Source organism: Crinia signifera, chromosome 1 (assembly GCF_055691185.1).
Source record: "Crinia signifera chromosome 1, ASM5569118v1, whole genome shotgun sequence".
Taxonomy (NCBI): domain Eukaryota; kingdom Metazoa; phylum Chordata; class Amphibia; order Anura; family Myobatrachidae; genus Crinia; species Crinia signifera.
The window spans coordinates 60442880-60460751 of NC_139217.1; the positions used below are offsets into that span (position 1 = coordinate 60442880).

At 44.4% G+C, this 17872-nt stretch overlaps 1 protein-coding gene across 7 annotated transcripts in view; it reads left to right on the forward strand.

The window, feature by feature from the left end:
• The window catches only part of CPEB2 (cytoplasmic polyadenylation element binding protein 2), a 130534-nt gene that overhangs the window by 38772 nt on the left and 73890 nt on the right, over window positions 1-17872 (forward strand). For 3 of the 7 annotated variants that reach the window (XM_083158341.1, XM_083158328.1, XM_083158319.1), the window contains one exon: window positions 15383-15670. The exons of 1 other annotated variant lie outside the window; for it this stretch is intronic. In XM_083158341.1, the coding sequence (XP_083014467.1) occupies window positions 15383-15670 (288 nt within the window). Of the gene's footprint in view, window positions 1-295; window positions 434-15382; window positions 15671-17872 lie in introns of those variants that run through there. 3 more of the 7 variants (XM_083158331.1, XM_083158324.1, XM_083158347.1) reach the window with 2 other exon arrangements.

Below are 17872 nucleotides of genomic sequence, written 5' to 3' on the forward strand. Positions count from 1 at the left end.
CAGGAAGCAACCAGTATTGTTATAATAAATACAAAAAAAAAGTGTATTTTTTTTTGCGTCATTATTTTAATGTAATCATGTTGCTATATCGAGTACAATAGCCTGCGTACGCAGCATGTGATTCTGAATAAGTTAATTAATGTGTGCACTGGAGGCTTGCTGCAGTGGAATTATTGGGAATTGACTTTCAGTGTAGTAGTGTTTCTTTCTTTTTTTTTCTTCACAATGCTCAAAATGTTAGGTCTCTGTAATTGCTAACTGGTAGGTTCTGTTCATGGCGCACATAGTATCTCTGCTGTAACAGCTCTCTCCAACACCAGATCTTATTGTTCATGTCCAATAGTGGGCTGTCATATCATATGTGATTCTGTGCAGCCTCTTAATGACCGTGAAGCTGCACCCTCTTTCGTGTGATGTGACATAAGGAAATAAGGTACACATTTGCACGAGTGTCTCCTCACCCATCTCACAACCTTGTTCTGTGACCTTTTATTGTGACACATTTTTAGTGCATACCGTAACAAATTAAATTCCGAACCCAGCCCATTGTGCATTGTCCTTTATTTAATAGTATTCTAGATACTGTAAGGCGCTGCATATATTACACTAAATGTATTTTGTTTAAGACCTTTATTAATCAGTCTGGCTATTGATGTGTGAGGGGCTTTTTCTGTACGTTGCATTGCGGAGTTTGAAGTCCTCTCCGTCAGCAGAGGGATTAAAGGGGCATACAGAGTCCGAAATGGAACAAGGGAGCATAAAGCCCTTTAATACCCCAATTGTTTTCTTTTTGCCATGATTTGCTGAGGTATATTCTACACGGTGGAAATCTACGTCATGATCTGCTGATGCGCTCTCTGAATACTAATTATTGCTGGTGTGTGGTATCCTGTCTTTTCTAGCATGTTGGGAAATAAACGTTAAATGACCGCACTGCCATAGGATAAAATATTTTTAAAAGCACACTAACAGCTCCTCTACTATTTTTTTTTTTTTTTTAATATATCCCCTTTATAATTTATGAAATGGACTTTTAAAAATATTCGGTTAAACTGTGAAGAATCGGTGACCATGTAACACTAGACACTGTTGCATTACCAAATAAGACCTTTTCCTGCTTGTATGTGTGCGCTAAATATTACCACGTCCTTTGGCTCTATATGCACCACTACCCTTCCATACTGCAGGTAAACGTGCTTTACTTTCTTATCAGGCATTTGTTTAGCAGGGAGGGTGATGTGGAGGAAAGAGGTTGGAGGAGCAGTAGAGACCATTGAGGACCACTCAACGATGCTTGCTGTGTGCCCACAAACATAGCGTCTCACCCAAAGGCAGAGAATGGAATCAGATGGTATTTTTATATTCGCTTTCTAGTGGGTCCCCAAATAAATACATTAGAATATCTTTAGAGAGTAAGAAGCAAGTGTACTTGATGCGACCAAATCACATTTCATCATCACGGTCTGGGAGCAATGTATTTGTGATGCAGAGGCCCGAAATGGACTCCGCCAGTTGCATTGTCAAAATCCCACAGTCTTTACAACTTGAATCAATTACAGTCTTTGGATAATACCTCCTCTTTATTAGTTGATGGGTTGTACATTTGTATTGCATCAGTTTTGACACTATAACTCTGATTTCTAATTCAAGTAGAGAACGTCCTTTTATAATTTATATCCAATAAGTATGGATGCCTACAAGCAAAAATGACCTGGCCTTTTTATAAAGACTCAATGTTAAGATCTTCTATCTAGTTGCCATAGCGATTGACCGGCTATGGCTACTGCCGGCGATACTCTGCAATAACTACTGCCGGTGGGTGGTAGAAATCCCTAAATCTGATCAGTCTTTGTAGAAATGGCTTTTCTCATCTTGATAAATATAACGTAGATTGTTAGACTTACGGAATGTGACTCTGGAACTTTATATTGAATTACGAACTGTCCGTACTTGCTAAATGGTCGATTAAACAAAGAAATATCGATCTGTTTCTTCTTGTCCGTATAACCGGTCATGTTTCGTTTTGCTGTCTGTTAAGTCAGTCGTTGGTTTTTTTTTGCTTTTAGTGGTGGTCCTTTTTAAATATCTTTTATATATAATTCAGGGATATGTTTCATTTCTAAATATTTCTGCATCTATATCTAGCCTACAGCTTCTATTTATCTGTTATACTGCAATTAAATGCCCAAGACTGGGGGGGATGATGACGACTAGAGTCAATCCTGGTTTGTAATCACTTTTGAGTTAACTGCTTATCTATCACTGGTCAAGAATAGAAATAGATAAAGGTTCATGACAGCTGTGGTCTTAAAAGGTTCTTAAATGAATATGCCTCTATGTGTATAGTGAGTTGGCCCTGAAGAGATTCTGCATGGAGGGTTTTTTTTTCCCCAGTCGCTCAATTATGCATATGACAAAGCAGCCTATACATTGGTCCTACTTATACATCATAAACCACATGCCATTTTCTCTGTCATTATGCTAAAGTGGTGTGTTTGTGAATGCTTGATATGAGTGTAGTATGATCGCAGTGCTGTCTGAGCTTATTGTTTGCATTATGCATTTTATGCGTGCTGGTGACAGTGTCTGTCATATGATGATGCTGAAACGTATGTTTTTATACTCTCCCTTTCCAGTCCTCCTTAGACAGATCACTACAGTGCAAAGATCAATCTTCTGCTTTTGTCTGTACATCAGGTGATTTCAGAGTTAATTAACTTTAAATGCAGCAAAGGGAAACCTGCTACCTTTTTTTTTTTTTTTCCTTTAATAGAAACCTACAATTACCTGCCATCTTTATACGTAGCGAAGTGCATTGTGGAATTTATTGATTCCTCATTGTTACCATTAGTTAATTATGTCCAGAAAATGTGTCCCGTGTAAACACACACACGGCCATTGTTGCTGGTTTTTAATATACATTGACAACCTCAGCAATGCAATGCAAGATACAACAATCTCATGAATAAATATGATTTCTGGAGAGTAAACCAGTATGGCTTCCAGTCAGCCTGCTTCAGACGCAGGCTCTCTCTGCACATCATAGGATAACAGAAAGGAGCGAGGGAAGGTCACAGAACTCAGAGGGGAGTTCCAAAGTATGTATATTACGTACCATGTGACTGTGGTTGCCATGATAGTTTAGGGTACCCTTTTGAATTCTAAATCATATCACACTGAAATAACAAACCAAGGAGGAATGATAAACATGAAGGGGGGATCAAGTTACCTGCGGTCATTGACCACGGATGATTGGTTTACTGGGGGCTTTCCGATTAGACCCCAAGTAGGTGTCTGTAGCTTCTGATACCTGCAGTTATTGCCTGTTAGCAAGCACGGGTTCAATTTTGTCTATTAAAAACTGCCTTGAATTGGATACCATGATAATGACCATTGGTCATAAAATCACGCTGACTGGACATTTTTAATAGCCAAAACGGCTTCGGGGATAATTGAATATCTCCCGGGAGTCTTCTTATACCCCATGACCGTGATATACTATATGTAATTAAAAAAAAAAAAGTACATACCGTACATTTTTCTATTTCAGCTATTTATACTTCTATTTTTTATTTATTTGCATCTTCCTTTGCAAAATTGAACCCATGTCATCCTAATTATGTATGATGTACATTTTCCTTAGGGAAATGTCCTCCCTGGTCCTCAAGACTAGAAGGTGTCGATCCTTTTTGTTGTGGTTTGTAGGCGTATGGAACACTGGCTTACCTTAATTGGATCGCACTGTGTATAACTATGCAGATATTTTGGCAGTATACTTAATTTAAAAGTAAAACAAACCATTAGTAAACCATAATTGCTTTCAGATCAAACCCACAATTGCCTGATTCATTCCACTTGATACAAAGCATGCAGTTATTATATACTTTTTGTTTATATTAAGTTTTTCTTCTTTCATTATATCATCTGACTACAGACCCTAATGTGTACCGGTCTTATTTCAATAGCGACGGCCATTTTGTGGAGGACACCTCCACTTATAATGCCTCGGTGCAGTATCAGTGCTGGTTTATGTCACACATCGGTGTTGCTCCAGGGGCAGCACAGTTGTGTGGCGTACGCATTGGCTATTATCACTGTGATTGGCTGAAGCAAATAGACCTCTTGGCATTAAGGTTTTAATATATCCATTTATCTGTTCTGCATCTCTACAGCTAGCGAAAATGAAGTGGGCGACTGTGGAAAGGGAAAAAAAAAACCCTGATGATCCTTTAATCCTCCACATTAATTTTAGTTACTGTTGCAAACTAATTGCCCTCCCCCGTCCATGTCAGACATGTGTACGCAGTCTTCGCTTGGGCTAGGTTTCAAATATTTCTTCTGCCGAGCCAGAGAGGGTTTTAGTTTTCGTTAAGTCTTTATTCTTTGGCAGCCCACACTAGTTTGATAATGGTCTGTTATCAATGGGTGACGTTGAGCAGTACAGCCGCAGAATTTTATTTTAGGATAAGTACCGTTATTTTTTTAGTCTCCGGGGTGTGACGTGCTGACATGAATTCAGTCCTTCTTGACTGAGAAATGAGAGCTGCCTTACATGTCTGTATGACGCTGCTGTGGATTTATTAGAGACTCTCTCAGGTCTGTAACATCTGAGTATACTGTTTCACTTAAGCCGGAGCAGAGATGTATGTATGCTGCCAGTGCAGGGATTGAAGTGCTTGAAAGCTGTGTATTGTTTTGTCTGCAGGTTAAATGGAGCTCCCAAGTGTCCAGTTTCCCATGAGCAGGGGTGCAACAACTGTTTAGTTTGGTCCAATGGCCCTTTTGAGTGGTCATACTCCATTTTGGGGGGGTGGGGGGTCACATCTCATCAAATGAGGATTGTAGGAAATCCTCCAACAAACCATACTTATCCAAGGATTTCAGCATCCACAAAGTATCCTGGCTGAGCACATCCACCACAGGCATTGCTCAAACCTGTTTCTGTGACTTGATATTGGGTGAGATGTACTGAGCCTTGAAGAAGTCATAACATGGATGATAACAGGGATGAACCACCAACCGTCTGTCATTTTTCAAACATCGGGGGAGATTCTTGAAAGTAAAAATGCGGTAAAAAACCCGTTATTGGGGTTTTACTGCATTTTAAGGGTGCTCTAAGCATCCTCCGCGGGGTTACAGCGACGGAGGAATCTGTCGATGCCCCATAGAAGCCTATGGACGTCTAATGCGATCCCCCGCCGCCCTGCACCGACCCATCAGCACCCCCCCTCACCTGTGTCCGCACAGTGCTGTGCTGGCCGGACCTGTGACCTCCTCCTCCCTGCACTATGATCCTCTTCCGGGTGCAGGGAGGAGGAGATCCCGACGCAGCAGTGCCGGGTAAGGGAGGGAGGGAAGAGCCGCCGGGTCCCCATGGGACCCACTTACTCTCATGCAAAGGAGAGCTCTTAACACAAGAGCTGTCCTTTGCCATAATTATCGCATATGTTAGTGCATATGCGATAATTCTGAATGCGATGGGGGGCGGAGCTGGGGTGCGGATGTTAGAACACCCCCCCTGTTACATGACAGTTAGGAGCTGATTGGCTGTTGATTTACCACTCTCCATTTTATGACTTATTAAGCTTAGTACATCACTGTGCACAAGTTGGAGACTATTATTAGCGCACCTTTGTTTGATCATATTTCCACCAGCCCCGACATCTCACACCTGAAGTTGGGTCCGTAGGACTGATATATGAGGTAGTCTAACTGCTGTGAGGGGAAGCAATGGTCTACGTGTTCTGGCCTTTTGGGAAATTAAATGAAACTGAGAACATTACACACACACCTTACTGAACAACTGTCATACGTTCAGGAGGTCTGTTGTCAGTGCTGTTGGGTTTCAATGCAAAGAAACACTGAAATGATTGTCATTTCTTCTATGATCGTTGATGCATGTCACCCTTGTAGAGGCTGGTATTGTCTGGTACTTGATGGCTTGCTGCATTGCTCAGTTATGCCATACTTGGTAACAGAACAGAGTACACCAGCACACAGCAGCAGAGTGCCACCAGAGGGGTTGTAGTTAATCTATGTAGAGAGTATGGTCACGTTGCTTGGAGTAAGCCATTCCCCTTTTATGTCACATAATATTGTATTATGAATAATGACCCCATAGCAGCAAATCCCATAGCAACACTGACTGTAGCAGTACACTGTTATGGCCCAATAGCAATTCATTTGCAACCTCACATATGCTCATAGCAACACATTAACATAGTCTCCTATATTACCCCTCAACAAGCTACAGTATTGTTTGTTCCCAAGACACTTCTTCCCCATAGTTTGTGGCGGTACATTATGAAGAGCCAATAAAAGCCCTTATGCAAATTAGTTCAGAATAGAGACCATCTGATTGGTTGATGCAATTGCCATTGAAAATAAGCCATTCTGATTGGTTTATGTACATACATACACACTGTGCTGTTCAGGCGACAGGTTTTTTTTTTATTTTTTATAAATGTTGGCGATTTTTGTTGCCCATTCTATGTTTTTCCTGCGTGACCTATTCTTTATTAGAATATTCATATACTGTTCCTATATATCCCCGCTGTACAGGCCACACATATCCTGTCTCTTTTTTCACATTTCTATTCTCCACACCCCTGGCCAAACTGCTGGGTCACCGTATCATACAGCACACCAGGAACCTTTGCATTCTGGTGGACTTTATGCAATATACAATATCTATCCCTGTGTATCGATGCCTATTTCCCTATAGATTGTAAGCTTGCGAGCAGGGTCCTCCTTGACTGTCTGTAAATACACAATTTGTTGTATCACTGTCTCATATTGTAAAGCACAACGGAATATGCTGCACTATATAAGAAACTGTTAACTATTATTTATTTATTGTCTGCCCATGCTTACTTAATGTCTGTACTTGAAGGGATGTTGGTGTAAACTGTGTATTCAGATTTTGGATAACGAGGGTTTGGTGGAAATGTATGGTGGGTGGGTTTGGTGGAAATGTATGGAGCTACTGTAGATCTACTTTATGGTTTAAGGCAGAGCTGGGCAACACCGGCCCTCCAGATGTTGATGAACTACACATCCCAGGATGCTTTGCATTAGTTTTGCTATGTGGCCATGCTGAAACTGATGCAAGGCGTGCTGGGATGTGTAGTTCATAAACATCTGGAGGGCCAGTGTTGCCCTGCCCTGGTTTAAGGAGTAAAATGGTCACCTACCAGCAACAGTCACAAATCATTGTATGCCTCATTGATCAGTCTAGATCCTTCCTAGTACTTTGATGGGGGAGGGGGGTGTACTATAATGAATATTGAATTCTCCCAAATAGGGTGTCTGTATGGTGTTCAGTTTTCACAATAAATACAGATCCTTATATTTTGTATAAATATAAGGTCCTGCGACAGACATAGCTGTACTTTATGGGCAATTAATATCAAGGGACATCTAGGTGAACTTACCTCTGGTAGGTTCCTCGGGCGAGATTCACCAAACTAAAAAATGCTGTAAAAACCCAGTTTTCTGGGTTTTTACCACATTTTCATATGCAGCAAAGCCCCACCGCCGGGGCTTTGCTGCGGGGGGTTACGCCAGTTCTAGATGGCGTAACCCCATGGAAGCCTATGGGCTTCCCTTCGCTTCCCCCCCACCCCGTGCACACCCCCGCCGATCCACTTCACACCCAGCTCACCTGTGTCCGGGCAGCCTCCTGCTGTGCTGCCCGGACCAGTGACCACCTCCTCCCTGCACAGCTTCTGGGTGCAGGGAGGAGGAAACGGAGCACCCACAAAGCGGGTAAGGCTTCAGGGAGGGAGGGGGGACCTGCAGCACATCGCCGGCCATCGATTTTGCGTTAATAATCACATATGTTACTGCATATGCGATTATTAACACTGCGAGTGCCGGCGATGTGAAGCCGGAGTTATTAGAGAATCCCGCCCCTAGTATTAAATTTAAGGGCGGGATTCTCTAACCCTGGGGTAGCCAACCCTAGTCCTCGAGAGCTACCAACAGTGCATGTTTTGCAGGTTTCCTCACAGAATCACAGGTGAGCTAATTAGCTCCATCTGTGTATCTTTTAAAATGTGTCAGTGATTAATGAGTGCAGCTGTGCAGCAGCTAGGTTGTCTGGAAAATGTGAACTGTTGGTAGCTCTCGAGGGCTAGGGTTGGCTACCACTGCTCTAACCTTTTTCGCGGTCAGCCGTCTTTAATGGCGCCATTGTGCTTGTTCCATATTCTCTGTCCTCCGGCGGTGTCAGTGCGCTCCCTGCACTTCCGAATTCTTCAGTCTTTCACTTTGCGCCTGGCTCCCCATAGCTTTGGAAAGCTGTGCGCACCTTATGCTCTAAACCCCGCTGCGCTAATCAGAGCCTCTTTCTAATTCACCTCTTCAGGGTTGCGAAGAGGTGGTAGTATAGTTTAGAAACGGGTGGTGTTTTTTTTTTTTTTTTTTGCAGTGACCTTTGTGATGCCTTTATTCTTTATTTTATTTATAAACTTTTGATTTATGTTGTGTTTTTTTACCAAATTATTGTAAAAAGCTAGCCGGATCAGCCCAATCCCAAGAGCGCAGAGTCTGAGATGCGCACCTGCTTATAAAATCATGGGGCAGGCACAGGCGGCGCCCACATGAAGCCAGTGCACAGCTCCGAGCATGCGCAGAAGATAAAATAAAAACCGGAGATCGCAGCAGGGGGACAATACCGCAAAGTGAATGCGGTAATCAAAAGGAAACAGAATATGGAGAAGATTAAAGGGATATCGCAGCTTAATTACAGCGGAAAAAAACTGTCAACTGACCCATTCGCCAGGAATGTTAGAGCATCTGCCAGTCTGGGACATGGAAACCTACCAGGCCGGCGAAGGCCAACCCAGGGCAAGCACTTTAGTGAGATATATACTCTAAACCCTTTGTAACCATTTTTTGTTCTCTGAAAAAGATGGAGCCACATCTCAGAGCAGCTACATTGCAGATCAGAGGAGAATCATTTTTCAGAAGACCTATTGCTTTTTTAAAATAATGATTTCTGTATGACGTCCCATCCAGTCTGGAGTCTATACACTGCCTAGTCTCCTATGCTGTATAACATGGTAGATGCAAATCTTTTTTTTTTTCATTTGCCTGGTCTTTAAAAATGCGATCATCCATGTTATTTTGGACAGGTCCATTTCATAGGGTCACATGCTGCTGACCCTAACCGTGGTATTTGTTCCCTCAGTATGTGAATGCCCCCCTGAAGCAGAATTAGTATTCATGAAGAGTGCGAAGGTGACCATTGAGGAGCAAGGTTATATGGTTGTAAAATCATTGTACGTAACAATGGAATCTGCAGTCGCCCAGCTGTGACCTTTTGCCCTATGAACAGCAGAATGTTTCGTGTAATAAGGGAAATGCGATTAGGCTGTCGAATCGCCACACGCCAACCTATATTCTGTAATATATCTGTATATGCTGTACAATTGTCAGGAGGCACATGTGGATTTTGGCTATTAATTGATGTGGCAAATGTAAATTTGAAGGCCATTTTTAACAGTCCGGTAGTCTTCTATTTGATAAATCACCTGTCCAGTCAGATTTTCATGTTCTTTTTCGTATAGATCTTCTGGTTCTTTCTGCGGTAATAAGCTAGGTACATTGTTCAGGGTTTTTTGGTTTGTTTTTGATCTAGCTGATAAATGATTTTTCAGCAAATTGAAAGCCCCAATGTCTGTGTTACACATTGTGCAATTTTATATTAGACGTTACCAATTATCCTCCACAGCACACTGCTCTATATTGGGAATTGAGGTTAGGATTTTCTGTTTAGTCCGACCGATAATTGAAGGAATGCTTTTTTGGGTTATTTATGTTTAACCGGTTTTATTGGTGAACCGCTAAAGCATGCCTTCCTAGTGGTCAGTCTAAGGTGCAAGTGAAAGCTGTATATTACATTTGCAATCCGGTTCTAAACTGGAACATTGGCCCTGATCCCAGCGACTCCGGCGATAAACTAGATTTATCCAGCATGCTTGATATTAATCGGCAGGATGATAGACTTTGCCGCAACTACAGCGAATTGGTGCTCTCAATTTTTTGTGTGCTGTGTGCGAGGTTCATGAAACAAATTCACTCCTAATTGACCTCCATATTGTACTAATTTTAAAGACACATTCCTTTTAAAGATGCGGATTGTTGATTCTTACAAGTCTTGCAGCAATGATGTATGCCTCAGTCAGCCTGTCAGAGTTCAGGCTTTAATAGGAAAAGGTATAAAATGCCATTGTGCTGCATAGACGTACTAGATCATACGTTCTTACTCTGTCATAGAGTACAGGAGATGCGCAAACTTCAGTGAGTAGCCCATGCTCCCTGACCCTGTCTCTTTCCTAATCTCCCACTACCCGCTGGAGACAAATATCATTCAGGTAGCCTTGCTCCACCCTGCATCTTAACCATTTTTATGTGAAGTTGGGCGAATAATCCTGGCAATCCATGGTACGTGAGGAGTTGGTGGGGACCAGTGACACGATTCTGTGCTAAATGTGTCATTGTGGTCATGTCCCTTATTCAAATATGGGCAATTCATGAAATTTTGCACCTATGTATGGGCCCTAATTACGTGAATTGTATGGTCCTAGCCCCATCACTGCTGACCTGAATCCCCTCTCACTAGCTGACATTATCTACCTCTACTCAATGAAGACACAGGAAGAGCCCTTTGTTATTTTGGCTGCTTATTAATAAAGTTTTGACAGCACAGGATGGGAGAGATACAAGTCCCCACGGTGCACTCTGCATGAAATGTCACTGGCGAGTGGTTGAGTTACCACTCTATTCCTAGTGTTAATTTGCAGTAGCTGATCCACATTGGTAGCAGGACAGAATTATCTCCATGTTTAGCAGAGTTTCAGTACATGGACAATATTCAGTTGATTTTTTTGGCGTTCATTACGGTCGGATTTAGCTGCTAATAGCACCTAAATGCTAACAATCTAATGGGTGCAGGGACGGGGTAAAAACTGAATACAATCCTCAGTGTTGACTGCAAAACTAGATAATTTTAGCAGCCCATAGGTCAATAATTTATATTCTATACCTCACTTCTGATGCACGTATAGGCAATGTTCTTCTGTTCTGTTGCTGTTTTGGATGGTGTCCACCTTTATACTACGCTAGATGTAGTAAATAAGTCTTGGGATTCCGGGTAACCTGAAGATTGTTTTGAGCTGCCAAATTTGATAGCCTGAGAAACATCGGGGAAAAAACAGCCATTTTCCACTCCTGATGTTTCTTCGGAGCTGATGGGATACCCCACTTATCGTTTTATTTCTTTGTTTGACTTAATATATTTCAATACCCACCATGGCAGCCACTAGTTCAGTTGGGCCACTATATTCTAAACCTACGTTAATTTGTGCCTAGAATGTTTGACTTGCTCCATTGAGCGTCTCTCAATTATTGCGGCTATAACATAATTTCATTTTGATTATATTCCTAGCCTTTTAGCAACTGTAGTGTTTCAGTAAGTCAGCTCGGTCACCCCAGACTAAAGGTGGCCATACACACGCAGATTTATCTGCAGATCTGTCTGGTTGGAACAAAAACCTGGTTATGGATGAGAGCAAATGATAGTTGACCATGTGCTTGGAAATGCTGGAAAACTGACAAACTGTCACTCATCCATAACCATGTTTTTGTTCCAACCAGCCAGATCTGAAGATAAATCTTACTAGTGTATGGGCACCTTAACTGTTACTATTGCCTGGTTGCATCATCGTCATGTGGGCTATTGCCAGCCAGCTAAAGGGACTACTGGGGTATTCAATCCGGGATCCCAACTGTCAGAATGTAATGACAGTCGGAATCCCGGCCATTTTCACCGGTTTACGACAGCAACTCGTCAGTTGGTATTCAATAATTCTAGTGTTTGAAAGTCTGTGGTTCAGGTAAACGGTGCTATTTTATTGAAAAAATGACCGCAGGTACGATAATCCTATGACAGTTTCCGACAATATGGAGGTGAATTTGTAGCAGGCGAGTCCCGCCTGGGATTAAAATACTGTACTGTCAATATTTCCACTGTTGGAAATATCGACAGGGATTGAATACCCACCTATATGTACTAAGCCGTGGAGAGAGAAAATAGAGAGCTAAATTATCAACCAGCTCCTAACTGTCAATTTTTAAACACTTCCTGTGACAACAGTCAAGAGCTATTGGATTAGTATTTTATCTATATCCACTGTTTCTCTCTGTCTCCAAGACTATATATATATATATATATATATATATATATATATATATATATATATATATATATATATATTCCGTTTTTTATGCGATATTGTGTGTGTATATATGTATACATACATACATACATACATACATACACAGGGCCGACTAGGGTTTCCGGGGCAAGGCAGTATTTTGGTGCCCCCCCCCCCCCCCCTAGTGATGCTGCTGCGCGCCGAAATTTTCGGGGGGGGGGGGGCGTGGCCTATAATCGCTGCTCTCCCGCGAGGCCACGCCCCCATTTTGCCGCTATGGGGGCATGACCCAGAGGCTCTGTGAGCCTCTAGCCATGCCCCCAGCCCCCTGGCTGCGGGAATAGACGCTGTGCGCATGCGCACAGCGTTTATTCCCCGCTGCTTAGTTAGCAGCTGACAGGGGGGACCGACCAAATGACGCCTTGTCCCTGGCGCCGGAGACCCCCCCCCCTCCCCGCACAGTGCTCTCACCGTTGAAGCCGCAGCCGCATCTTACTTTGACTTCGTCCGTCTCCTACTAGCGCTGCGGCGGGAAGCGCTGATGACTTCAAAAAGACTTGCCGGACGCTGATTGGCTGAATTCAGCCAATCAGCGTCCGGCAAGTCTTTTCGAAGTCATCAGCGCTTCCTGCAGCCGCGCTAGTAGGAGATGGACGGAGTCAAAGTAACATGCCGCTACAGCATCCCCGGACCTCACAGCGCCCCTCACCTTCAGCGCCCGGTGCGCGTGACCCCCCAGCCCTCCCCTAGTTACGGCCCTGACATACATACATACACACACGCGGGGGAGGGTGTAGTGTTCACTTTAGGATTTTGATATATATTATGTGTTTGAAAGATCTATTTCATGCTTTGCTTTGACCTGATTCCCCCTTGGCATTGTAAGGGAAAGTACATTGTGACCTGCAAGGCAAACACAACCGGTAGCTAGGCGTCCTGTCAGTGTACAGGGTAAGACACGGAATCCTGTCCTGTATGATATGACACACAGTGTATGTCATTCCTGCTATTCAGGACTTGTGTTCCACCCAACCATCTAAAACAAAACATTTTATTGACAGCCCTATTATTGCAAATGAGTGTTTATAGCTTGGTGCCTGAAATAGTTCTGCCTGTCCTCGTTATGAGTGTGTATTGTCATTAGCCTGTTCCGTTTGGTCTAGCTGGTTCAGTAACATTGTTGTCGTTTTCTGCCTTCGCCCTCTTCTGCGTTTAGTCAAAGGGCGTCTCAGTCAGTTGTTTGGTGCTACGTCCCTGCAAAGGGGAATTCTTAGCTGCTGACTAATGATAAACATTACAGGTTCTTCCTAGTCAGCACAATAGGTGGTTGCACCCCAGCAATGTTTGCATTGTATGCTGTAGTATAGCCTTGAAATATTGTGTGTATAGGTGATGCTATTGAGGTAGTGATGGCTGTGTGGTAGCCTATAACAAGCAGCAGGCGGGGTATCCTTGCCCACATAGTTCAGTGGTGGCCCATATCAGAGACCAGCGTGGGGCGGTTTTACATAATCTTGGGATAAGTCACCTGTATATGGCATTAAACGCAATGGGTTTGGGTAATTCCTGGAACCCGTGTGTTAGATCACTATTCTCTGCTTCAATATAAGGCCGGGATGTATCAACGCTTACCGCTGCGCTGACATCCCGTTTTCGAGGCTTTTGTCCTTCTTCCTGATGTATCAATAATGTTTCACATTTTTCATTTCCGCATTTTTAAAGTCTCGCAGTGTTCCCGCAGCGAAGTATACTTACATTGGTCTGAATGTAAGCTGACGTCCTGTGATATGTATTAATATTCGTGATGCCCTTTGTTATTTCGCCAAGTTTGACTGGCGGTATTGGTCTGGAGAGGAGGCGTGACCTGGGTGTAAGTTGGGGGTGTGGAGGGGAAAACACATCCCCCGGGTGCCTGAGCCATACTTTGACGTGTGGGTGTCTGACCAGGGGCAGGAGGTCAGGATGCAAGACCTCTGCTGCCGGGAGCCTGAGCGGGTAGTGAGGCGGCATGCTGCGAGAGGGAGGGAGTGTGGGACCGGCGCCGGGTGACAGGGGTCAGAGCAATCTCCTGTCGGCTGGTGGGGGAAGAAGTGCAGTACTGCTGCCGGGAGCCTGAGCGGGTAGTGAGGCGGCATGCTGCGAGAGGTAGGGAGTGTGGGACCGGCGCCGGGTGACAGGGGTCAGAGCAATCTCCTGTCGGCTGGAGGGGGAAGAAGTGCAGTACTGCTGCCGGGAGCCTGAGCGGGTAGTGAGGCGGCATGCTGCGAGAGGTAGGGAGTGTGGGACCGGCGCTGGGTGACAGGGGTCAGAGCAATCTCCTGCCGGCTGGAGGGAGGAGTGTAGGAGATTGCTCCGACCCCTGTCTTGTCACCTGGCGCCGGTCCCACACTCCCTACCACTCACAGCATGCCGCCTCACTACCCACTCAGGCTCCCGGCAGCAGTCCTGCACTCCTCCCCCCTCCGAGGGAGAACAGACACAAAAAAAAAAACTCGAAAAAATATCGGAGGAGGGCACAGTATACGCAGCCCAGAAAAAAATAATACATAAAGCGGAAAGTCCCGCAAAACGGATGCGATACAGGCACGAAAAAAAAAAGGTAACACCCACGAATATTGATACATCCCGCCCTAAGTGACCACACAGGATGCACAAATACATCTCATAAAACTGGTAGCCCTTATTTAAATGTCCTTGTTTCACTTCCACTTCTAATCAGAGTCCTGACTCCACTATTTTTTTCCTGCTTGACTGCATTTTTTTTGTTTGTTTTAAGTATACGCGAGCACTGCTGGTTCCTGTAAATTGCATGCTCATTAATATTGAATGAGGCCACGGAACAGACCTCCTCCTCCATTGTGCGTAAGGAACAGGTGCACTTTCAATTGATAGAGAATTTTAACCCCCCCCCCCCCCCCGGTTACACAAACAAATTCTGCCCGGTTCTGCTTTCCTAGAATTCCACCTTCAACACACCCAGATTGGTAGGAAATGGAATACTAGAGAGATCCCAAAAACCAAAGCGCTGGCATTTATAGTTCTGCTGTATATCTTGTACACCTACTTGTTACTATGTGACTTATGTGACCTCCCTGAGACTTGCCAAGTTTAGCGCCTCTTCCGAGCTTTACCAGTAAGTCTTGCCTTCATTTGTCTTGCAGCCTCTGGTCAAGCAGTCTCCATGGACCAGTCACCAAGGAAGCGGCTGGAGCACAGGCAGCATGTCCTGGGCCGGAATGCATGGCCGAGATCGTCGCACTGCTAACATGGGGATCCCCGGCACCATGAACCAAATTTCCCCTCTAAAGAAGCCCTATTCTGGCAACGTCATCGCCCCACCCAAGTTCACACGCTCCACGCCATCACTAACGCCCAAATCCTGGATTGATGACAATGTTTTCAGAACCGACAACAACAGCAATTCTCTCTTACCCTTACAGGTAAGAATGGTATGTAATGGCGCTCTTACTTCGTGCATATTTTACACTGTGTTATACTTATTGCATACAGATAGTCATACCATACCGACCACCGTTTTCTCGTCTGGAAACATTTACAATGCATGCTAACAATACTTACAATTGGATTTTGTCCTGTCATCCACTTTGCTCCACCTCCTGCCTGTATACTATGCAGAGACTGTTTCATTGCACCTTGCTCTTCCTTAAGGGGCTTATTCTGGTTCACTCCTGACAAATTCCTTTTTAGATGGACAAAACCATGTGCACTGCAGGTGGGGCAGATTTGGGTGGGGAAAAGTGAGATCTATATTGCAGTGTAAAAATAAAGCAGTCAGTATTTTCCCTGCACAGAAACAAAATAACTCACCCAAATTCTGAAAGCCGCGATCCCGACCGCCAGGATTTTAACTGCATCCCGTTACATCTGCCCCCTGCAGTGCACATGGTTTTGTCCATCTAAGAAGGAATTTGCCAGAAGGAGTGAACCAGAATAACCCCCTGAATCTAAGTGACATACTGTGTGTATGTATGTGACATTTACCTACATAAGTTTATTTTTTCATTGGCTCCACTGTTTCCACCCATTGCTAAAGCATAAGGCTAAATCTCTGACCAGTAAGAAGCCCCAGTGCCGGCATATATGACTGGCTGTTTCAGATTGGGGCTTACCTGTGCATGCACGCAGTATAGAGGTAGCTAGCAGCTGGAACACTGTCATATAGAGGCATCCTCGTACACGATTGCCAGGTCCTGTGCAACTTGGATTGTGCCTGGCATCTTTTTTTGGCAAATCTGGGTTTTAGTCTCCATGTGATTTGGAAAAGCAACATTTTGTGGAACACCCACTTCAACATATTGGGATCCTAATCCACAGTTTCTGTGTCCCTACTCCATAGTTTCTGCTTTTGAACTCATGTGCCTCCCCCACATAGCATCAGCCCACCCCAGATGGCCTACACGTGTACCATGGGAAGTCACACTCACATTCAGGATGGATAATGCATTGCCTTGACCTCCCATAGACAACAGGTGTGGTATGGGTAGTGAGGGCGATAAGGGCAGGTAGCAGTTGGGACAGTGCTGGGGGTGGGTTCTGATAGCAGCTTGCTTTTGCTGGGTGCAGGTAGCAGTTGGGGTAGAGGGGGACAGTGCTGGTGGGGCAGGAGGGGGGGGGTGACAAAGCATGCGTTATGGCGTTTGGCTGGGGAGACACGGCAGGCGGAATGGTGATTGGCTGGGGAGACACGGCAGGCAGAATGGTGATTGGCTGGGGAGACACGGCAGGCAGAATGGTGATTGGCTGGGGAGACACGGCAGGCAGAATGGTGATTGGCTGGGGAGACACGGCAGGCAGAATGGTGATTGGCTGGGGAGACACGGCAGGCAGAATGGTGATTGGCTGGGGAGACACGGCAGGCAGAATGGTGATTGGCTGGGGAGACACGGCAGGCGGAATGGTGATTGGCTGGGGAGACAAGGCAGGCTGCGTTTTGCTGTGACGCGGAAGCATACAGCCAGATCATAGCGCGTCCTGTGTAAAAAGCTTATTTCCATGTATATAAATTGGTATTTATTAATTTGGTTAAAGACAAGTACAATGAGTAACCAGCTCATTTCAGGGAATGATGGAAGCAAGATCTGGGTGCCATCCTTGAGGTGCACCTACTCAATGGTTACTGAGAATGGGGTCATTTTTTGTTAAGGGTAAGGATGCCACCATCCTCATTATAAATGCAGTGGGTTTCTTGATTTGCCATGTGATCAGTCTCATGGGTATGTGAGTATACATGTGTAATATGTTATAATAAACATACACTGTGTAACCATGCTTAAAGTCATGTTTCCAAATGTAAACTTTACATTTCCCATTGAGTGAAAGGCTTTTTTTTTTTTTTTGCAAGTGCGCTTGACTTGCATTCAGCTGCAGTTTAAATGTCATTCGATCTGTCTGTGGTCTAAACAATGAGTCCGGGTGGGGTAGCCTGCACGACAACCAGCCCCGCAAACACGGGCAGCTCACACACATCAAAGTTTGCAGAGCTGTGTAGCAGGTGTGTTGTGTGACAACATGAGGAGCCCCCGGCCTGTCTCTGCCCTGGCAGACAGCCATACAAACGGTGCACCATACCTTACAAGGCTGTTCTGCTGTGAAGGACGAGAGGGATTGTCAGCTTTGTTTTCATATGGGCA